This window comes from Punica granatum, chromosome 3 (assembly GCF_007655135.1).
Source record: "Punica granatum isolate Tunisia-2019 chromosome 3, ASM765513v2, whole genome shotgun sequence".
NCBI lineage: Eukaryota > Viridiplantae > Streptophyta > Magnoliopsida > Myrtales > Lythraceae > Punica > Punica granatum.
Window position 1 is genome coordinate 8159565 of NC_045129.1, and position 18683 is coordinate 8178247.

Genomic DNA, 18683 nt, shown 5'->3' on the forward strand with positions numbered 1-18683 from the left:
CAGTTCCGTGGACAATTTTTAGCTTCCATAAGAAGTCCTACATTCCACTCCATGACAGTTTTGCAATGTGAAGCTGTTTTAGGCGGTTCACAATCTGATCGTTATGTTCCACAATGAATCCCTAAAACACGGGTGCGGGCTCAAGTCAATTGATACGGTCCAAATATGAGATGAACTCGAAGAAGTTGTTATATGGGTTATGATTTAAAATCATGATCCTAAGATTGAAACTTGTCAAGATTAATCGCCGGAAGAAAGTATCCATTATTTTTCCGAACGCAACCTCTATTTTTATTTTTATTTTTTTCGGTAGAAGAAATGCCTTTGCCGCGTATTTGTGACTACTTTCCTAAATCTCAAGTTGATCATATTGAACAATCCAGAAAGAGAAAAGCGAAGACTAATACTATTCCAGGAACCCGATCAAGAGCTACCGAGGCAGATGCGAACCTGAATCGAACCCGACCCTTGCGTACTCGGAAAAATTAACACAGCCATTAGTCTTTCTTTTTGAAGGATAACACGGCCATCAGTCTTTTGACAAGTCCATTAGGATATATATCACACAACCACGAAATTCCCTACCAACTGTGACTGGGTCTGGAATCCATAAAGACTAAACAGCATCCATCGACCTCTTTCCAGGAGACGGGAAAGATGGCGGAGGAAGACTCTGCAACGGCGCCGCCGTCACAGCTTCTCGAGCCATGGCCCAAGTCCACGGTCCCTCTCTCTCTCTCTATCTCTCTCTCCTATTCTCTCTTCGTCTCTCTCTTTCCGAGGTTTCAATTCTTCGACTGGTTTTAGCTCATGGGTTGGGTTCGTTTGGTGGGCTATTGATGGGTCAGGGAAAAGTGAAGAAGCCAATGGAGAAGAAAAGCGACGAATCAAAGACCAAGCGGAAGAGGAAGCATTCCTTCACCAAGACTATGCATGTGAGTGCTTCTTTATCCTTCGGGAGGTCAAAGTTCTGCTGCTGATTTTTCAGCATTTGAGCCCTGAATCTGCTTTTACTCTGTTCCGAGGACGGACGCCGATCTTGAATTGCATTTTTGGGTTGGGAATGAATGTTTTAGTTAGATCTCTGGTAATGCATGCCCTCTTGCCAACAGAGTGACACTTCTGAGCAACTCCCAGGTCATCAGTTGGAGTTGCATTTGTTATGTACCACATCTTCCGGATCATGTTCATCGCTCTGCATAGTACTCATGTCCCGATTCGTGTGTATTTGGGGAGGATTATAACCTAGGAGGCAAAACTGAAATGGTGAATCCGTGATCTAGTTCGCGAAAAATCACGGGTGAAGGAGTTAGCAAATTTCGCCGAAATGTTATATGAACTTACGTGGTTTTCTCCTGAAGGGAAACCTGGAGCAATGGTCATGTGTTCGGATTAGAACATCCCTATCATTCTCTTGCTTCGCTCCAAGTTCCCTTTTTTATTTTTTTTACTTTTAGATGTAAGTGATTTAATCAGCTAGCAACGCGTTGATGCTCTTTATTGATAAACCGCTGTAGGTTTTCTTATGATAAGATGCAGGTTAATGCAGTTTGGGTTTTAGCATATCCTTGAAATGGTTTGTGCGTCTGCGTGTTAATCCGCGACTACGTCACATCATCATTCGCGAATCCTTGCCCTAACAGTTATTTTTCTGAAATATGGGAGCCCTAACAGACAAGTTTCCTTTGTGTTCTTTGACAGGCTGAATCTAATGAACATGGAAATTCTACAAGGTCAGTGTAGCACCCAAAATGCTCTGCAAGAGATGTTAGAAATACCCGTTGTACTTTGCAGATTACTTACGAGAATACTGGCAATGTACTTACAGCGTTATGAGAACCAAGTCCACAGTGGATGGTACATCCCCTCATTTAGAAGCTAATTCGGCTATTGGCAGGGCATTAGAGGTCCAGTCAAACCTAGAACCGGCTTTCCCCAGCTTTGTCAAGACTCTCCTCAGATCGCATTGTCAGGACCGCTATAGGATGGTGCACTTATCTTTTGTCATCAACCTCTGTTTGATATTGGGAACTGGGGAGTGTTTTTTTTTTCCCTCCATTTTTCTCCTCTCAAAAAAGAAAGAATATAAGAAAATCAATTGCACTTTAAAGGTCATGAACATCTTTAACAGTGCAGTTTAACCCAGTTTTTCCTCATCTTTTTAATAAAAGATATATGGAAGTTGGAAACTTGAATGGCCCGACAAACAATTGGAGCTATTTTCTGAGACTTCAAGGGGAAGTTGCTAATTCAAGTAATATTTATTGCTTTATCATGTAACAGGGGCTCCCAGGGTATTTCAGCAGGGAATACTTACCACATGAAGATGTCACGTTGGTTATAGAAAATGAGGATGGAGTATGTTACGAGACTAGATACTTCAGTCGTGATGCAATGCTTGGTGCTGGTTGGAGGCAGTTCTGTCATGCACATCAGTTGAAAGAGGGAGATGTTCTGGTCTTCCAATTAGTCGAGCCTACCAAACTTAAGGTAATTATCATTAACTTTGTAATCATCTTTCTCATCTTTGTAAAGCTTGTAGTACTCCACATCCTTCCAGGTAGGATAATGCATATTCAAAGTTTATTGAGCATGTTCAAGTTCCTTTCTTTGTCATTGGTTCCATTGTTTCTCCAGCAGAGCGTGCCAATGACATAGTACTTCTTGTTTTCTGCAATGATAGGATAATTAACAATATAAAGCATAATATATGTAGAACTAGAAGTGGTACATATTTGGTGTATGCTGTATCAGATTTAAAAGCTGGTTTAGCTCATCTCAATAATGATCTTGTACTCAAAATAGTGTTTGTTTTTCATTCCCCAGTGGGAGGGAGGAAAACTGAGAAACCGATAGGGAACACTAGCCAATTGTAGCAACGGAACCCAAAGAAGCATAGGCATGGGTGGCATAGGTGGCGACATAAACAGGAGCAGCGGGGGAAGCCATCTGTTTTGATAAGATTAAAACTCTACAACCCAAGGGGCAATCAAGCCTTTGAAACTAGTGAAAATCAAACTAACAATCAACTAGGCAATCCAGCTGACATTGAAAGCAGATGTCATAAAGATAGAAAGCGATTCGGCTTAAGCGAGTGAGGGAACCCTATAGGTCAGGGGAGAGATGGGGGGTTTTCTGCAAATAGGGGACCACGTTTACCACTTCTTTATAGGGTAAATATGAGATTACCTTAATTATATGCAATGTATTCGGCAAACATAGTAGTTGAGATGAGGAGAAATCAAGAAAACTAAACATCATTTTGAGGAACATTATCAACATGGTGCTGAGAAAAACATTTGGAGGTTTCCTTCCCCAAGAATTCTCAGAATATGGAGAAAGAAGATATCTGCATTAGGGAGTTTATAACTAGTTCTGTACCATTGGATCAGTAGTGAATCTCTAGATTCTAATACGATTTATCTTCTTGTATCGAGGACTTGTACCAGAGGGGTAAAGGTTAGCATGTGGTTAACCTAGTGATTTCTCATGGCATCTCTTATTTTTTAACATTTTGCATAGATTGGGTGTTCGAGTTGAATCTAATAAATCTAATAGATACATGATGGGCCTCTGAAGCTGAGAATTTCTGGAGAAATACATGAAAAGTTGATTTGGGATCAGAATTGCTCGTGTAGGCTTCCCATAAATGTAGTTTTCATTAAAGGGACCGGATGAATTTTGAATTTAGAACTTGAATTACTGCAAAATCTCAATATTGGGTATAGGATGCAAATGTAGAATTTATGGAGATTGACTATTTTAATTTACTGATTGATTGCTACCCTCTTATGGAGGCTTATATAGTGAAAATAGACAACCTTAATGAAGTCGATGGGGCCCTTGGACTCCTCGGTCTTGATGCTTCTGCGAAAAGACTCTATCCAGGTGACTTCCTATCTTTTACATTTGATGCCAATTTCTTCCTTTGGACATTGCTTGCTTAGTTTTCTTAACCTCTGGCACATTCAAGATGATGATCGTGTGGAGGAGAAAGGCCGTGAGCCGGCAGAAAGTGAACACCTGGAGACTCCTTGTTCGTCCTATCACAGGCGGAAGAAGAAAAAGAAGCTCCCTGAGCAAACTTCGGAACAATCTCGAAATCAGAGTGAAGAGATAGTCTCGGAAGTTCTAGAAGGCTCCAAATCGGGCGTCTGTGATACTCAGTTTGAAGGTATCCGAAGTCTCGAAGACTTCAAAATCTTGGTGAATGGGAAGGTCATGGACTCGGAATTTCCTGAAGATATCAGGAGGAAGTACTACGAGCTTTGCCTCAGTCAGGGGTCCTTCCTCCATGCTAACATTGTTGAGGGCATAAACGACCAATTAGTTGCCAGCTCTATCTCTGAGACCGTCAGTGTAGCCGATGCCATAAGATCCTGCAACCGTGGTACTGCCCGGGTGACGGCATGGGACCGGACACTGAAGGCCCTGGAGATGCTGGGGATGAATGTAGGGTTCCTGCGGGACCGGGTGAAGAGACTCATGGGCCTCAACTTCGACTCGGATAACACTGAGCAGAGGTACAAAGTAGCAGAGAGGGAGCGGGCTCGCGCGTCGGAAGAGATACGGAAGATGGAGGCAAGGCTCAAGGAGATGAAGGAGGAGAAAGAGAAGTTGAGTGCCGAGGTTGAGAGCTTGAGGGTGAAGGCCGAGTCACTTCGAGTCAAGTACCTGGAAGAGGCTACTGCTCCCTGGTGAAAAGGAGCCAAATTTCCCATTATCATACATATTATACAGTGTGTATTCTGTGCCAAACTCCATAATGTTGATATCAGCTGTCGCTCCATCTTGTGTCGATACTCTTACAGATTAGACCCTTTGACATGAAACAAAGATTAGGTGACTCAAATATGTTAAAAACTGACTCTCATTAGTAGGTCTGGCTTTTTTCTTGCACTAATCTATCCTATTTTCATTGCGTAAAGTGAAAACTGTTTTCTTCTGTACTCTTAATCGACATTGGAGGACCGGGAAATGCATCAATTCCCGAAAAAAGAGATGCAAAATTTAAGGAACATTGCCTTGTAATGCGATGAAACATTTCGGCCTCTGGAACTATCACCTAGAGCAGTTACTTAGAGGCGACCCGAACTACTGTTCTCGTACAAGCAATGGTCATCTTAAGTCGCGGTAAGAACATTCACTCATTCTTTTATACAAGTTATGGTCATCTTAAATGACGGTACGGTACTAGGAACATTCACTCGGGAGTGGAAGGAAAGTCCGGTGATGTCTCTTTCTCTTGCTGGGCCTAGAATATATATGGCATTGGCTCTGGAAAGCCCGAAGCTTCGTTGGGCTGTCAAAGCCCAGTTATTCTTTGCAATAATCAGCAAGTCGATATTTATCGCTGTGATCAGTAAGAGCACTGCTCGACTAATCCAGAAAAAGACTTCTTGGCACAACGAAAAGTCAACTTTATTGTGCTTTAGGAGACACAAAGATTGAGTTTCTTTTCGAAGAGTCGAATTCTCGCCGATCTCGTTTGCTTTCTCACCGGGAAAAGAACCCTCTGATAGAAGGAATTAGATCTTGATAAGTCGATGTACGTCCGCAGAAACCCGCACATTTCAATATCGAATTAATTCATTCACTCCCCCAATAAATGCCTTTGAGTGTACACTACATTTATTCTGATTGAATCCTCAAGGTGGTCCTAATAGGGGCTGCTCGAGGCAATGGAAATCCCTAAAATAAAAGTAATTGGTTTGAAGAAAAGTGCCTTTGTGAAGATCTCCATAAAATTAATGGTATACATGAATTTGGTTGAGGTTCCTCTCACACACACACATATATATTTATATACTATTGGGGGATTTCATGGGACCCGTACAGGATCTTCTCTTATCACCAGGATTCTATTGGGATATAATTAAAAGTATGAAAGCCTATGGGACATATATGGACAATGAATTCCTGTATTTTTGGGAGGAATTGTTGATCGAGAAAATAGAAAAATGTCGATACGCCCAAGTGGATAGGATGCTAATCTTAAAACTCTCAGTCTGTTCCTAATTGGTTTGTACATGAGGTCTACAGAAAACCCCAGCTAGAGGGGGATTCCTAGGGCACGTTACGATAAGAATGTCGAACATGCTTCTTCGGTTTTTCAATTGTAAAGTATGTCGTCTTCAAGATCTTTTATTTATTTATTTTTACTTTCGACTTATCGACTTTTACAGCTAAAGGGGTTCGGATTCTTCTTTTACATGCATATACATCAAAGCCACAGCACGTTGCCATATGCATGAGGTAACTACGTACTAGTAGATTATTTTATATCAAAAATCTTTTTGGCAATGCAAAACTAATTAGACCATAAAAATCCACTGCCAATTAAGAAAAGATAAAGGAAGAAAGAAAGAAGGAAAAGGAAAAGGAAAAATATCTTAAAATATGATTCTTCTTATCTTTCTTTCCTTGACTAAATAAAATGGGTATAAAGTGATGATGGCTACATATATTGGTCCCCTTTCACTTGCAATTTTCATCTCCCGACACCTCACCATATTTAATGCTTCCAATTATTTGCAAATTGGAAAAAGGGCAACAAAATTGGTAATGAATATTAAAGGAGAAGTAGTAGAACCTCTTCTTCATGAGCAGATTTATCGAAATAACATTTATAAACAGAAAGGAAAAACATATAAAAGGAGACAGTTAGTGATGAGAATCGAACTTGAAACATCTTTTCATCATCAAGCGAGGGTGGCTACAAGGTTACACCCCATTTCTCTTCACCCATTGAAATTCGATTTTAATTCTGTTTACCTATTTTGAGCAATAACTCCTCTACCAACATGGTTGTTTAGAAACAGAACAACAATGTACACAGTATCAGCATGTGAGCTCATTAAACAGCTACAGCAGCTCTTATTGCTCGCAATATGCAGCCACAGATAGTTCAGTCACCTCTAGTAGGGTCCCGGCCGCATAAACTACCGCATGCATCGAGGCAACCATACTGATGATCAATTTATGGCATATACTGCATCTGCGGGCCTACGATGGATGAGAAATGACACATGAGTCGATAAATATATGACATGTTCAACTGCGGTGGCCTGGCTGTCTTTTTACCAGACCCTTTACACTGCAACAGACACACACACACACACACACACACACACACACAGACATATTTGACCGGATATTGAATATATGTTAGAATCTATCTATCCATCTATCTATCTATCAATCTACCTATCTATGTATATTTAAAGCTCTTGTCTTCATCTCTCTTTCGCAAGGGGTTTTCTTTAACAAAAAGTATGCGTGCGTGCGAAAGGAATATCTGGCATTTTCATAAATCCGTAAGGGATGGATAGAATGTAGTGAAAATGACCGTACATCACTACATTTTCCCAATTCGCATGGAACATTTCAATCTATTTTCGACTGCTCAGGATATTCAAGTCACCTTGACGGCCAAATGATACGGTAACTAATGCATATATTTTGAGCACGAGAATGTGAGAGAGAGAGAGAGGATTTTTTAAGGGCTAATAAAACGACCTCATTTTTCAACAGATATTAGTTGGGAAACAACGGCATAAAGATGTGGAGGTCTTGAAACCACAATGCAGAAAAAGATCTATGATGCCTCCTGCATATATATTCTATCTTTTTACGTTAGAAAAAGGTAATGGAACCATAGAACGAAAAATATATTCCGAACTAAATCCGAAGTGAATTTTGGATGTTTTGGAAGAATAATCGTAAGCTAGTGGGATTGCTGGAAAACGATGGAACATAGTGATGAACTACTTCAAAAGCAGGAGACGCCAGAACCCAAATTAAGAGGTGAGAAACGACTTTAATTTCATGGTCCCAATTTAATGATTAGGTCTGCGGCTATTCGTCCTCCTTTTTCTTTTCCATTTCCTTTTTTTTCCCTATTTTCTTTTGCTTTTCTCCTTTTTTGTTTGATTTCCTTTTTCAAGTTAGTTTTATCTAGAGTATGCACATGTATCGGGTATACTCGGAACCGATTAGAACTTACCCATTAAGATAGAGTCCGGATAGCTCGTATTGAAAATAAAGTAGGGTTCGAGTATTAAAATTAGAAACCGGTAAAAATCGATTCCAGTTTCGGTTTTTGCGTACAAGGTATCCAGAACCGAAACTGAAACCTGTACCTGAAACCGGATATTTTAAAAAAAAAAGAGAGAAAGAAAGAGTACAATTACTATCTTCTCTTATTGAATCAAAATAGAAGTACTTCTCTCCGTTCTCTTCTCTTCGAAACCTAATCTCCATTCTCTTCTCCAGCCTTCTTTGAGACTCCGATTTCTCTCTCTCTATTGCCAACCCCGACTCTTCAGAGGCTTCCCTCTGTCTTTGACTCTCCGCCAAGGTAAAGTTCAATAGTCTTCCATAACAGTAGGATGAATTGTCCCCACAAGTAAAAACCTGCATCAGTATAAGCCAATACCATTAGAAAGCCAACAAGAATATTGATCAAGATTATTTTCGAAATATGGATACATCAGCACGTGTTTACTGAAAACTGAGAATTTACAAGTTTCAAACCTCTCCAGATTGCATGACAAAAGTGACATGATTGTGGGAGGCCAACACTTGCAATACATGAGTTGGGTATGGAAAACTAATTGGGGTGAATGCTACGCATTGTGTTATTTCAGCATTATGACCGAGTATACTTGACAAACTAGATCCGCAAGAATACAACAATGATTCACGAAGTAGCAATGTCAGTATCCCATTTTGGTCCACCATAACAAAAGGGATGTCATTTTTTTATTTAATTTGATTTAAAAAAAAATCAGGCCGGGGGGGGGTGTCAGATTGGCGTCAGACCGGTCAAATCGGCATCAGACCGGTCTGACGCAGGTCGGAAGTTTCTGACTGTTTAATTTTCGCTCCTGCTCTTTCTTTCTTTCCACTTCGCCCCCTCTTCTTTTCTTCTTCTTCCTTTCCGCCCCCGCCGTTCTTTCCTTCTCTTATCCTCTCCCCCTTCTTCTTCTCCTCATCTTTCACCGACGTCCCTCTGCCATCTCCGACACGCCGCGGTTGCCCACCCACCGCGACCGCCTGCCACCGCTGACACGTTCGCCCGACACGCCACCGCTCACTTCCCCGGCATGTTCCCTCGGCCGCTATCTCCCCCTCACGGTCCTGATCTCACTCTCACTCTCTGGACTCCCGACTCTCGGCACTGGGCTCAAGCTCAAAATCAACACCGAATCCCTCTCGCTCGCTCTCGGTTTTTCTCCCCAACGGACTCGCGACACTCCCCGAGCAAAAACCCCTCTATTTCCTCCTCTCAATTCCCCCGATTTCCGATGATTGAACTCGGAAAATCCCTCGCCGAAAAAACTCGAAAACCTCGCCAAAAACCCAAAATTTCCCTCAATCCCGACCGACCCGAGCCTCATGATGCCCCTCCCGAGTACGGCGTAGCCCAGGCGGTGCTTGTCGCCGTCTCCCACACCCTCGCCGCGGCACCCAGAGGCGGGAACCGCTGTCCGCGGCTGCTGGACTCCTCTCCTCTGCCCAACTTCGTCTTCTCCGATCATCCCTATCTCACAGGCTCGGCCAGTCTTCTTTCGATTTTTGCAGGTCCAGCCCAGTCGATTCGGCCCAGTCCAGTCCAACCGAGACTACCCGACTCAGTCCAGACGACAGACCCGTTCAGCCACGCCACGGATTCGGCCCGGAACGCCCGACCCAGTTCGCCCAACTCCCCTTTGCGGCCCAGCTCGCCCGCTGATTCGGTCCAACCGCTGCCCCTCCGCGGCCCAACTGTCTTCCGCGGCCTAGCTCTCCTCTGCGGCCCAGCTCCAGCGCCTGGCCCAGCTCGCCCGCGCTCCCGGCTCGCTCCCCGCGGCCCAGTGCTCTGCACGGTCCAGACCGCCTCCGGCCCGGTCCAATCCCCCTAATTCCGGTTTGAACCGATACTAGGTATATTATTCCGACTTAGTGGCATGCGTGACGTTCAATTTATGAATAAATTCGATGATTGCGGTGATAATTTGTGATTGTCGTGTTAAAAAAAAATTGAAAATTGGGAAATAGGAAAAATGGAACAAAAAATAAATAAATAATTGTGTTTTTATTAAACTGACGAAAGCACAAATTGGAACATTTTTAATTACTCGACATTAAAACTGGTTGTTTGAAGCGAGAATGAATTCACACGAACCAATCTCATGTTCACTCGGCTTTAAGGGAATTAAATCGATTAAATACATCAAAATTGATTTAATTAATTATTCAGACTTAAAATTGACAAAATTAAATTCCGTCGTGACTGATTTTGCTTGTTCATATGCACATGTGAATAGTTAGATACGCTTTGATCGAAATCCCGCACGAATTGGCTAATCACGTAAACACGGCATTAAAAGACACAACTCTCTGTTTTCTGTTTATTTATTGCAAGTCGAGCCCGGATCCCTAGGATATGATATACACAGGGTCCAACACCCTCTCTTGTCAATCACGGGGTCTAACGCCTCCACACACCTAGCGCGCGTAACCCGAGCGCGGAATCAGATCTTGTTTGGACTTACTGCTTCGCTTCTAGTAGTGTCTTTGTAGAAGACGACTCGGATCGGGTAAAGTAAGTCGTGGCCGGACATGACCCGAGAGCTCAACCGATCTTACGGCTATCAAGAGAGTCACGTGACTCTTTCGCCATCCGTTCGTTCGGTTGGACCCGACCCTTGGCTCTTTGAGCTCGCGTTACTTTAATTTCAATTTCAGTCTTTTCAAACCACACGGTGAGCACAAGTGGAATAATGACCGAACGCGAACCGATCGGGATTCAGTTATTGTAATTTGTATTTTATTCATTTGAGAGAACAATGTAACGGTTTATGTTGTACGATGTCAAAACGCGCAAGATGAGCAGAACTTAATTAAGCGGTAATTAAATTAAAATGGAAAGCTTAGACAAGCTAGAGTACTGATAGGGCGTGAGGGATATATGCCCGCACGTAACAGAACCCCCGAATTCGGAACTTTGGGTTCCGCTAGACCATTCGGAACTTTGGGTTCCGCTAGACCATATGCCTTAGCAATTAGGTGTAGCCCGTACCCCTAGACTCAGGTAACTTGCCGGCCCTTGACCTTCAGGTCGTAAAATGACAAGTAGCGACTCTTTCTCACCTGCGTCCATCGCGCGTCCCCGGAAAGGTGGACGCTCCCAAGCCGTGTTGTATAGGCGCGCGCACGCGTACCCCGACGAGACGAAATTCGGGTGCGCACCAGCAAAGTATGATATCTCCTAGTTGTAACTTACATTTGCTTGAGAATTAGACATGGAATTAGAACATGTCCAAGTGCCCGCAAGTGAAGTAATAACCAATGGTTTGCACAATATGTTGAGGTTTACTATGCAATCATAGTGCATATAGGAAATCATGTGGATTAATCTAAATCTATGTTGATATTCTATTTGGCGTGATTACTGATTATGGATGTGATATTTTAAATTTTATTTAGCGAGATAAAAAAATTTTCAGGTTCCAATAGGGTGCCTGGAACTCGTGGTATAATACAAGTTCCGGATAATTTTCGATTCCAGGATTCAACCGGGTCGGATCCGATTCCAAAATCTTGAAACCTGTCCCTACAGAGTATGGCCGGATATTGTAAAAAATATAAGGTATTCGGAACCGATGACCCATAATTCTATCTTCAAGCTGTCGTTCATCTGATTCCTTTCCATTTCAAGATGGAATCATGAGCCTTGCTGGAGTCCTTATCCACTGAAGACTATTGGACAATCATATATATATATATATATATATTCAAGCTGATATACATGTATAGAATCAGTCATCTATTAATATTACTATTTTAATTAGTTGCAAGTCATGTCTTCTTCACTAAGCCCATTGTGGATCCTACATGCTTACTTGTGCCCCTAGTTCGACCTTATAACTATGATCGTTAACATCTCAATCCTAAAGCTATTTTTAAGCACATTTGCCCCCTACACTATGGCGAAGGAAAAATGTATCCCATCATTAGAATTTCAATCGAACGCATGCGATGAACGAAAAAATTTTGAAAAAAATTTAACGAAACCCCCCAACCAAAAAAAAATTGCTGCCATTGCCCACTCCCACAAGTCTTCGACAATCTTGTGAGGGTGGGTAGTGTCTGCAGGCGACCGCCCCCAATCTTAGATCAAAGGAGAGTTAGTGTAATATATATATATTCCGAATTTCCTTATTGAAAAAATTAAATTTCTTCTCTAATCCCGTGCAATGCATGTGACTTTTCTGTTCAGTTGGATCAAAATTCTAACGAATACCCTTTTCCCTTGCCATAGTTTTAGGAACAAATATGCTCAAAAAATTATTTAGGATGCAAAAGCGTCCGCCGCATAGTCTAGGGGACAAAAGGGTAATTTTACCTATTTTAATCCGATTGGCATATTATTAGAGGAAGTAGGTGGACACGTGTCCCAGTGTGACGTAATTAAGATAGTGATTATGCATACAGAAAATACTAATAAGATGCAATACAGCGAAGCAAGAGGGGTAGGGGGAGGAAAGTGCATAGAGCAAATATTATGTGAGTATTATTAATTTATTTGGATGTGTAACACCTAATTTAGATGGTTGAAAGTGAGAAACCGATTCCACAATGAGCCCATGAATTCTGATTTACAAGTGTTTTAATTGATTTTTATTCATTTAAAGTAGATGAGTAATACATATTGAATATTTGTGAAAGTGTATCTATTGGGTATCTTCGAGATGATGGCAAGTTGCAATTTTTTTTCTCTTTTTTCTTTTTGGTGAATTATGGGGCCAAGGCCCCATAAGCAAGTTGCGATTTCGAAAGCAATATACCTAGAGCTGCATGCAAAATGAAAGTCATATGTTTGTTATGTATCTTCCACATGATCAGTTGCAGCTTGCCATTAGTACAGCTAGCTAGCTGCTGCCGACTCCTCACGGTCACGGGCCCAACCTTATTTCGATTACAGAGATCCTCAGACCTAGTGCTAATGAATAGAAAAAGTTATAACAAAATGAATAAATTTCACGCGAATCTCATATAATTTATAAAGTCATATACATTCCTCGTTTTAAAATATGACACTGCTCCTGCTTTTATGGTCAAGGCAACGGATTCAGCATCATGTGTGCCTTTAAGCTGATACGTTGAAACATTTATTCTTTTATCTTAAAAAATTAAAATGATAGTAAAAAGAAAGGATTAATTATTTAAAAAATATAAACTTTTCACATTTTATCAATTTCAATAATAACTTTTTTGACCTAAAAATACGTAAACTATCAATTTGATATCAATATTAACACAACTTTCATTTTTTCGGTTCGTGCGCCTCAACGACAACCACTGCCCTCTCAATTGGGGTTGTCCGTGATTACAAAGGTTTCCGATGATCCCAATTAGAGAGATTATGGTTGTTAATGAGACTTTTACCACCCACTCCATTCATTCTTTTTCTTGATTTTACTTTTTCTTTTTTCAAATTTGGGCAATGATGGCCTCATCGGGGCCCGCTGCCACCCCTATAAGGTCGCCAGCAACCTTAGCTACCTCGATTGGAGGGTGTGGTCATAGATTCTAGTTTAAATTAACGAAAAAGTTGAGGTATGCTAAAATTGATATCAAATTGGCAATTTGTACATTTATAGGTCAAGAAATTTTTTTTGATATAATTTATAAAATGTGAAAAGTTTGTATTTTTTAGCAAGGTTATCAGAATCGCGATTCTACCTAGAATCGGTCGATGGTCGTGGAATCATGAATCGTAGAATCGAATCGTGAATCGTAAGATTCTACTTGTAATTAAAAAAACAACATATATATATACACACACCAAATCCCATGTCAGAAATAGTTAAAGTAAATATTAAATGATAAATCTTGCTGCCTCCTACTTTGTTTATCAAAATCAAATGGTGCTTAGTCTTCACAAGAGAGCGCTCCCACTATAACAATCTCCAATGAAAATTGATATAATACTGTAATTACGGATCTTGTAGACGAATCTGCTTTCCTCCCTAATTTCTTATTGGCCTATCCCTTCTTGAAATCATATTTCTCTGCACTTAAAAAATTCGAAAAAAATTACAGCCTAAATCATCTCAAACCAGACGGCAATCAAGAATCGACTGGAACCCAATTTGAAGTAGTTGCAGAAACTTTTCAGGTCCCTATCACTTACAGTCAAGATACAAGTTTCAAACTTTTCATAAAATAAAAAAACCAAAGAGCAATATTGTAGCACAATGAGAAAGATGAAGAGGGAAAGAGGGAGGGCATATGACTTTGGGTTGAAACTAGAATCGTAGAATCGGTACGATTCTATGATTCTACGATTCGAATCGCGATTCATCGACGATTTTACCTTCTTGATTCATGTCATAGAATCGGAATCGCTAGCTACTCCTTGAATTGTAGAATCGTAAGATTTTATGATTCGAATCGCGATTCTAACAACCATGTTTTTTAGACAATTAACCCAGGAAAAAGACACACACATGCAACTTGCCAAAGAGAGAGAGACAGAACAGAATCCTAACCAGGCTTTTCTTTCTTTATATTATTCTTAAACTTTTGAAAATAAATAATATATATTATCGAGCTATGTCAGTTTAAATATTTGTTTGGGCTGCAGGTTATGAGTGGTTATGAATGATGAGTTATGAAGAATTATCATACAATCAATTTTAATATATAAAAGCAGAAAAATACTTATGAGACGATGTCTTTTTAGAATCCGCATAAAAAAAAGCTATATAGCTATTTTATTAGTATTTTTTTTATTATAACTCTTTTGTAGATCGTACTTTTATAAGGGATGCATGTGAAATTTTTTATCATAAATAAAAAGATACACATTGTCCCCTTAACAATTAGAAGGTAATAGATGATCTATCAAAAATTCTTTTTTACTAGCCGTAAAGGAGGCAAACGTCCTAATACATGGATAAAAAAATAGAGGCGAAATAAAATGGAACATAAGTAATACTAGTGAGGATGGGATTCCAGACCTCTTCATTATGAATTGATAGAATGTGTTACTACACCAAGACCCTTTCTTGATGACCTCTTAATTTTTTTTTTGGGTACATATGACGTCCTAATTTTGAAACATAGAACGAATGTTACTGAAATATGATCCTTTCTCAAACTTATCTCCCCCCTTTGGATAGTTAATTAACTTGATGTAATCGCCATGCTTTTTATCGGGGATATTGCTTTGTCCTGTTTGCCTTATTTAGAAAGCCAAATCCTGAAATTTGGGAATGTATTGAGTGAATGCTGTGCTACCACGTGGCAAGCTGATGTGATATTTCCAGCCAATAAGAAACTGACACCTAATAATGGGTTACATGACCATAATTGACGGATTGCTTTAAAAAAAAATGTTGTTAACTCACTTCACTAATGTCAGGTTGCTCTCAAGCGATCATGTTTGACAGTGATTTTAGAGAATCTCTTTTCTCATATTTTCCATTTTACTTTTCGTAAGCTTATCTCTGAAAGAAATTTTCTGAATGACGTTTCAACAAACGGAAAAATGACAATTTGAAAATAATTTTCGCATAATTTCACCGATTGTGACTTCCCCAAGCAACTAATGTGGCGAAGTCATCACTTCTCCAAAAGCATTCCAAGGTAATTACTGCTTTTTTACCTCGTTCATGTGAAAGTCAATATAGCGAGATTGAGTGCTACTTTTGACATTTGTCCTACATTTCCTCGTAATGGCACCACATCAGCTTTGCCACATGGTAACACGGCTTCATGAAGACTTTTCTCATGAAGTTTGTGTGGTTGTTTTGTGTACACTAGTGATGAGTGACCTCAATTGAGACAACCAAGCTGCCTAGGCCATCTAATTTGTCATCGTTTTGATCTTGTAATCATTGTGTGTTTTTTTCTTTTTTTGATTAAAGCTGAGAAAAAGAAAAAGAAAACGGAAAAAAAGAGAGTTTTTCTATTTTATGAAAGACTTTTATGATATAGTAAAAATAAGCACGATGATATTTGATATATTTACCTTTTCTTTTTGGTGATTAAAGCATAACCGAAACTATCCATAAATGTTCATGCAAATTGATGCTTGGTCATCTTAAGTAAGTTTTAAAATTGAGTCTTGTAAATAGAGAAAATTCTTAATTGAGAGAGCTTTACTTCTACGTCAGTCAACCCGGCTCGAATTGGATTAGTCAATTTTCATTAGATTTCTATATATCAGCGTAAATACAGAAAAAAAATGGAGCCGAAGCTTCATAGAAGCATAGGATTTCAACAGTTTGAAAACGATATGATCTATTGAAAAAAAAATATTATTACAAAGTTGAGTTCTACTCTCGGATCCTTTTGACTAGAGTCGAGCTGACGATACGTGTGGTGTCACCTAAACGTCTAACGAAATTAATAAAGAAAAAACTAAAAGAGAATTTGGAGTATTAGTGGGAGAGAAAGAGAGAGAAGGGAATGTGAGGTGAGCAAGTAGAGGAGAAAGAGGGAATTGGAGAGGGAGAGAATTAAGTGGAAGTTTGGAAGTTAAAAAAATTAAAATTATTCATTTATACATAAATTTCTTTAACTTAAAGGCGATTTTAGGTTAATAAAGTGGTGGTTACAATATTCATCTTTTCCTACACTAAGTAGCATTAGTTACTTTAGTTTCTATACGCATCGTCTTAATAAAAACTTAAAAAATTTAGGAATTAACTAACTAATGAAACCAAAACCAAAATTTGAGAAATGAGTCTATGATTACCATTCGGCCCTTCCCTCCACCGTCGATGAGTATTTTCACTCACCTTTGCCTACTGAGAAGAGGTCATCTGCCGTGTTGGCCGATCTTGATCCAATCTTTAATCTACATTATGTTTCTGCTTATTCGAATCCTCAAATCCTCTCTGAGATCATCTATGATGTTCTTCCAAGGTTTTAATGACAGATTTTCATAAGGTCAGTTTTGGCCCGAAAATAGGTCATAAGGTCAGTGTTAACAGAGTATTTTTATATCTTGAGAGTCCTTTGATCAAAACAAAATTAAAAGATTTGATGGTTTGTGTTTTCATTGGGCCGTTTGTGAGATATTTTTATAAGGTCAGTTTTGGCCCGAAAATAGGTCATAAGGTCAGTGTTAACAGCGTATTTTTATATCTTGAGAGTCCTTGGATCAAAACAAAGTAAAAAGATTTGATGGTTTGTGTTTTCACTGGGCCGTTTGTGAGATATTTTACCTGTTTTGAATTATGTGATAAAAATTGAATTTAAAGCTAATTTTCTGAACTCATTTCTCAACCCTTTGTCCTTTTTCCCCCCCTAAATTATAACTTGATATGTGAGGTTTACATTGATACAATGAACACGTGAAATGAAGATTTGAACCAAGAGAATGAACAACCCAAAATTAGCTCGTTGGTTTGTTACATTCGTATGGGCATTGGGCAATCGGGCGAGTCCCATATTTCTTTCACGTGTATGCCACATCATCACTTTTGTTAATATTTTTTATGATTTTGTTAACAATATGTCACATTTGACATGAAACTCAAAAGCTGTGCCATATTCTGAAAATATATTTCAGAGACAGATCGGTCACATTTTATGTATGGTACATCGTTTTTAGAACATACAATACATAATATAATAAAAATAACACATCAAATCTATATCTATAAAAAAAGGATCTAATTTGCTTTATCCAAAGTAAATATATAACACGCCATATCTATGAAAAATATGACCTATTTTATTTTTTAAAAAGTAAATATGATTTACGCGATTTGTTTCATGAGAATCTCTTCATAAAATATTTTTAATTTAAAGAAATTCAAAAAATTAAGAATATAATGACTAGTCCCATAATTCTATACATTTATTTATATGTTTTAAAAAATTAAAAAAAAAACTTATGTTCTAAAAAAGTTCAAAACGCTGAGAAAATAACTACCAGTCGCGCAAATCTATATTTATATGTTTTATAAATTTTAAAATTTTAAAATTAAAAAAATCGTTTTTCTAAAAAACCTCTAAAAACCAAGAGGATGACGTCCGTTTCCACAAATCTATATTTATGTGTTTTAAAAAAAATTTCAATTAAAAATTGAAAAATCTTTTTTAAAGAAAGCTAAAAAATTAGAGAAAATACATTACAGTCCCACAAACTTATATTATATATTTTTAAAAATTTAAAAATTTGTTTTAAAAAAACTCAAAAAAAGAGAAAATTTCATTCAACAACCGAGTGCTCTGAAGCTATCTAACCGTGCCTAACATAGCTCTGCTTTATATTATCTGAAGAGGATATAGATATAGATTAATGTGGCACGACAAAAAGTCATACTAGCCAATAATTTAGGGCTAAAAATTCAACGAGTGTTACTCATTAGCAACAATCAATTAAAATATATGTAAGTACGAATCTGTGAGACCAATATGGCATTGTGTTAGTTAAGACTGAGAGTAGCTTGATCCAGTTTTGAGGCAACCAAAAATCTCTCTAGTTAGGCCTGATTATGGAACATGTGGTTAGTTTAGTTTGTCCCCCCTTCCCGAGCATGGAAAAGGATGCTTGGCTTATAGTCAGTTATTGAATGTTTAAGGATATGTGGCACATGATAGACCATGCATTGCCATGTGAGGGTATGTGTTGAGAGTTGTCCATCCCACATCGGAAAAGTAGAAAGAAAACATTG

General features: G+C 39.0%; 1 protein-coding gene across 2 annotated transcripts; it reads left to right on the forward strand.

The window, feature by feature from the left end:
- The first annotated feature begins 562 nt into the window (after positions 1-562).
- On the forward strand, positions 563-4903 carry LOC116201211 (B3 domain-containing protein Os01g0234100-like). Of its 2 annotated transcripts, none has more exons than XM_031532352.1 (7): positions 563-723; positions 849-935; positions 1702-1733; positions 1829-1988; positions 2284-2490; positions 3798-3888; positions 3974-4903. In XM_031532352.1, the coding sequence occupies exons 1-7, from the start codon at positions 658-660 to the stop codon at positions 4699-4701; spliced, it is 1371 nt and encodes a 456-aa protein (XP_031388212.1). In that variant the 5' UTR covers positions 563-657; the 3' UTR covers positions 4702-4903. The 2 variants fall into 2 exon arrangements, with proteins under 2 accessions (XP_031388212.1, XP_031388213.1); XM_031532353.1 differs by having other exon boundaries at positions 1898-1988.
- Positions 4904-18683: the final 13780 nt, after the last annotated feature.